Raw genomic sequence first — 5,201 nt, 5'->3', positions numbered from 1 at the left:
ACAGATCTAATGCAGCGTTAACAGTCAAGCTGCAAAAGCATTGCAATCTTTTCTATTCTTTTTTTTAGACAGGTGGTCATGTATATGAGACAGTAACTTAGAGTGAAGAAAGGCGATTACAACATTACATATAGTGCCACAGCTCACTTTAAAATTACCCGCATGCTAATAATACTTAATAACGTGATTGTAGTAAGTTGTAAATGAGATATCATATAGTGTCAAATATAGCACCATGAATTAGTAATAATATAAAGAATAGTATTAATTTTTATCTGTTAATATTTAATTTAAACACTACCACTCCGATGTAAAAAATTCTTTGTTTAATGAGGTCAATCGAAAATTTAAAGAAACACGTATTTTTTAGCAGAAACGCATTTTTCAATTTTATTGTAAAATTGTATTGTTGTTAAATATGGAAAAAATGACCATCTCAATACGGAAAGAATTATCGTCCAAATAAAAGGAAAATAGCTCTTTAAATGTTTATATCTTTACATTATGGAATACATATACCATTTAAATTAGAATTCTCTAACCATTTAATTATATTTGGTTTTACCAAATCCACCCCAATATTAATGATATAGACCGTAAACGGGGCAGCGTTAACTCTGGGCCGGGAAGCTCCGTCGTAACGTCACAAACGGTCACTGAGAAACTGAATTGTGCCCGATTCCGATTGTAAAGTATTGTAAGGAAAGGACCCACACTCGGGCACTCTTAGTGATCTAGTTTCGATACCTGTTGTTCAAAACATAAACAAACTATAGATAATTTTAATCTGCACTATTGAGGAAACAAAATGATACCAATTATGTCTAATTAGGATTAAGGAACCAATTAATAATGAGAAATTAATCATCGCAACATAACTTGTTTATTAAATATCTCTCAAGTTTTATTTTAATGATAGTTTGTTTACTTTTCTCAAATCTTTTTTTTTTCAAATTATGTAATATGTCTTTAACATTCTTTGGATAATTATTTAGAAATATGTTGCAAAATATAGACATTAACTTTTTTAAATAAAATAAAATAAAATGAGATATTTCACACTGAACAGATTTAGCTAAATAAAAAATAAAGCAGTCTTGAAGCATTTCTAATGCTTATGTGTACAATGAGTTTGTTTTAGATTTCTGTTTGAGGAAACGTGCTTCATGTACTTCTATAATATATTCAAATAATTTCCACACTATTTTAAGTTTAGTTTTCGTTAGTAACCCACGACTTATGTTAGTTAATATTGTCCTGGATCCTTAATTGGAATTTCTTAAATAATTAAGGTTTTAATACTGATTGCACTGTTTTCAAATAAGATTTGTATTGAAATGCTTCGTGTTCTAGGTGTTGCTAGTCAAATAATGTTAGTAAATAATTAGTTTATGCACTCAATGAAACAATATTCTATCGAAGCCATTACACTTTTGCTATGTGATTTATGAATACACAAGCTATCAATGATTCACCGAGTAAAATTTTCAGATTAATTTTATGTAAATAGTTACCAAAATACAGATTTACCCTTATTTAACTGTCTATGAGGAGATTATTCACAATGCTAAAATATGTTGCCTCTTGAGATATTCTAATTGCGAACTATCAAACGAAACAAACTTATTTATAAATGTGGCACAGAAAACTATTAAACATGTTATATTGAACGAACTCTGATAATGACAAAAAATTGCTAAACTTTGAAGTTCAAATCTTCAAAACGAGATATATTGTATATCTTATGATAGTAAATATTACAGAACCTGTTGTTACGATCAGGAAAGAGCTAACAAAACTAAATAATACATTTTATGATAACTACTTTATTGTAAAGAGGTCTGTTAAAGTATTTTCCATGTCATCATAGGCTTACAGAGCATTTCAAATTAATATTAACACATAGCTTCGTCAAACATTTTATTTCATGTACCATTTATTAATGTTTTGTACCTTTATCTTTGCGTTTATGACTACTATTGGGACTGTTTGACGAAGGTATGTGTTAATATTAACTGTTAAAGGAAATAAGTTACCACTTATGTATCAGAGCTTAATAGTCTTTATATAAACAATGAAAGGTAAAGTGCATGGAAAATTTCGAAAACCAGTTATTGACCCTGAGGAAGCTTTAACGGCCTATTTTTAAATAGTTATAACAAAATGTAACCACTACTTTACGGTTTGTTTTTAAATATTAGCATATATGCATAAATCATCCTTATAAGGTGCTCAAGTACAATTTCATGGTTTACAGTAGAGTTAGTTAGGATGCATGCATTGTATATGTCAACGATTATTAAAAAACGGCCACTGAAGTTCTAAAAGTTTAAACAAATATTTTGATAATATAAATGTTGCTTGAATCTGTTCTGCGAGAATAGCTACAGAGGAGAATACCATATTCGCTAGATAAATTGAAAGAGGAAGAGTCACTAGCGTGTTTTCTGTGCTCTTCTTTAGTATATGGTTTACGTATATTATATGTAAATGATAGTATATTGGTGAAACAACCGATCTGACAATCATCAGTTAAAGATGAAGACGTTAAGTATAGAATTGTATGGAAGCCAGTTTTTTATTCAAATGGCTTCCAACTCTAAACAAAATTAGCATGGGAGTGTTATACGCAAATCATAAAATAAAAAATATAACAAATCGTCACACAGAATATACATTATTACATTTCATTTCTGCAACGCAATTCTCATAATGGATTTAAGATCTTTTAAATTCCGAAGTTTTATCCTTACATAATATTGATAATAAATAACTATATATATTATATTATATATATATACTATATAATATATTTAATAACTAACTAACTAACTAATTTTATATATATATATATATATATATATATATATATATATATATATATATATATATATATATATATATATATATATATATATATAGTTCGTTTGGTATGTTTTGATAGCAATCATGATGGTCATATTGTTTTACTCTATGTCTTGGAGATTATACTATCCCCCCATCAAATAAAAACAAATGTCAAAATTAACAAGTGAGTTTGAAACTGAGTTTTGTGTTGTATTACCTGATTGTATGCAGTGGAATTTTTAATGTGTGTGTTTATCGCTTATAATCACCAAATCAATTTAATACGAATATGTCTATTATTTTCTTATTTGACTGTTACTTGATATTGTAAGTAATATTTTGTATCCTTCTAATAACTAATATTAGTTGTAACCGAAGAAATTAGGTACAGACGACCTATGTGTTATCTTATAGGCATAAATTAATAAGTATTAATCCACCATATTTAATAGTCTACCTTAATATTAACAAAAATGGCAAGAAGTGGTAGACCTGAATGGATGATTGTTGAGGATTTAAAACAATTAAAACTAAAAAATAAGCTGGACAGTCTGGAAGCTGAGAGAATGAAAATGGACAAAAAGGCTGATTATCGCAATATGGAGAGAAGAATACAATTGGAAAGAGTGGAGGCTGAAATGGAAGAGAGAATAGCTAGAGAAAAAGCAGATGCAGAAATTGCAGCTACAAAGAGAGAACAAGAAGAAAAACTAGCTGCTGAAATGGCAAGGCTTAGTCAAGAAGAGCTAAGAGAGTTAAAACTTAGGCAACAATTGAGAGAATCCAGTGATGAACTCAAGTCATTAGAGGCAAAATTACGTGCTGCTTACGTGAGTAAAGAATTAGCTGCTCAAATTGCTGAAAAGAGAGCTGCTGCTATACAACAGAAATTAGAAGAGCAGAAGTATAAGGAAGCTATGGAAGAAGAAAGGAAAAATTTAGAGCAAGAGGCACATAAACAATACCAAGAATCACTCTCTTCCCAAAATTCAATACAGAATAGATTTACAAGATCAAATAATTCAAGCATACAAGAAACAACAGGACGCTTTTCAAGAATTTCTTAAAGAGAAAGCTCTGTTGGATCAAATAGTTAAAGCTATACATGAAGAAGATCAACGAGAAGAAGAAATTCGGATGGAGCGAATGCAGCGAACTAAACAAGAAATTGAAACTTTCCGACAACAGCAGGAAATATGGAAACAGAGACAAAAAGAAGTTCTTGAAGAGGAAGATAGAAGAATTAAAGCATTCCTAGAACAGAGAGATAGAGAAGAGAAAAAGAAGCTGGAAGAACGTAAAGAAAAGGAAGAAATAAAAAGAAAACTTCAAGAAAAACTGCAAGCCTCACTTAAGTCTAAATATACCGAAGATGAGGAAAGGGAGCAAATCCTGCATGAGTTAGCAGCAGAAGAGTTAAGAGAAAAAGATATGGCAAGACTCAGAAATGAAATAGCAAAAGCAGTTAGACATAGGGAAATGCTACAGCAATCATATAAAGTTCAGTTAGCAGAGAGAAGAAAAAAATTAGAAGAGGAAGAGGCAGAACAAAATATGTATAGACAACAACTTCTGGCTCAGTTTGCAGAAGATGAGAGACTGGAACAGTTAACAGCTGAGAAGAGGCGATTGAAGATTTTAGAGCATAGACGACAAGTACAGCGTTTAATGGAGGAAAGACAGCGACATCGAATGGAACAGTGGGCAGCAATTGGCAGCTCTTGAGCGTTTGCAGGAAGCCGAGGAGAGACAGAGACGACAACTTGTGGAAGAGGAGCGATTACGAATGTTGAAGAAACATGCTACGAAGTTTAATTGGTTTCTTGCCAAAAGGAGTACTACGTGAAGATGATCTTACTCATTTGGGTTCAGACTTCCTTGAAGAATTTAACAAATACAAGTCTTTGAACAGTGTGAACAATGATAATGTGTTGTAACAAATTGATTTGAAAGGATCTGGATGATAAATCATTTTAGCAAACTATATAACTTGATGTCCTTAACCAATGACTAGTTGTTGATTTAAGCCAAACAAGCTATCAAATCTGTGAACACTAATAGAAAATTTGTTGTACTTTAATTCCTTACAGATATTTCCAGTATACCTAAGGTAATTTAAGGTGATTAAATTGACAATCCTCAGCTGCTTATGGAGTGACAAGATATTCTGGATGGATAAGTTTGTGGGTAAGGGCCACCTCCTGTCAAGAGCCATGAAGAAGGATTCTGGGCATTAATCTCAGTCATGTCTCCTTGGCAGAAGGGCAAGCCAGCCCTGTACCAGCCTCTACAGCCAAAGCAGGCAGGGGGTGGCATGTCCTTATGTCTAGACTAGCAATAGCCCTTAACACTTG

General features: G+C 31.4%; 1 protein-coding gene across 1 annotated transcript; it reads left to right on the top strand.

Moving 5' to 3' along the window:
- Positions 1–2,999: 2,999 nt before the first annotated feature.
- LOC124362088 (meiosis-specific nuclear structural protein 1-like) lies at positions 3,000–4,866 on the top strand. Its single transcript, XM_046816261.1, is given in 4 exon segments — positions 3,000–3,881; positions 3,883–4,569; positions 4,571–4,648; positions 4,650–4,866. Coding segments are annotated over 4 exon segments (1,335 nt in total). The 5' UTR covers positions 3,000–3,446; the 3' UTR covers positions 4,785–4,866.
- Positions 4,867–5,201: the final 335 nt, after the last annotated feature.

This window comes from Homalodisca vitripennis, chromosome 5, assembly GCF_021130785.1.
Source record: "Homalodisca vitripennis isolate AUS2020 chromosome 5, UT_GWSS_2.1, whole genome shotgun sequence".
NCBI classification, from domain to species: Eukaryota; Metazoa; Arthropoda; class Insecta; order Hemiptera; family Cicadellidae; genus Homalodisca; species Homalodisca vitripennis.
The sequence above is the reverse complement of the archived record's forward strand: the minus strand, read 5'-3'. Positions and strand labels throughout refer to the sequence as shown.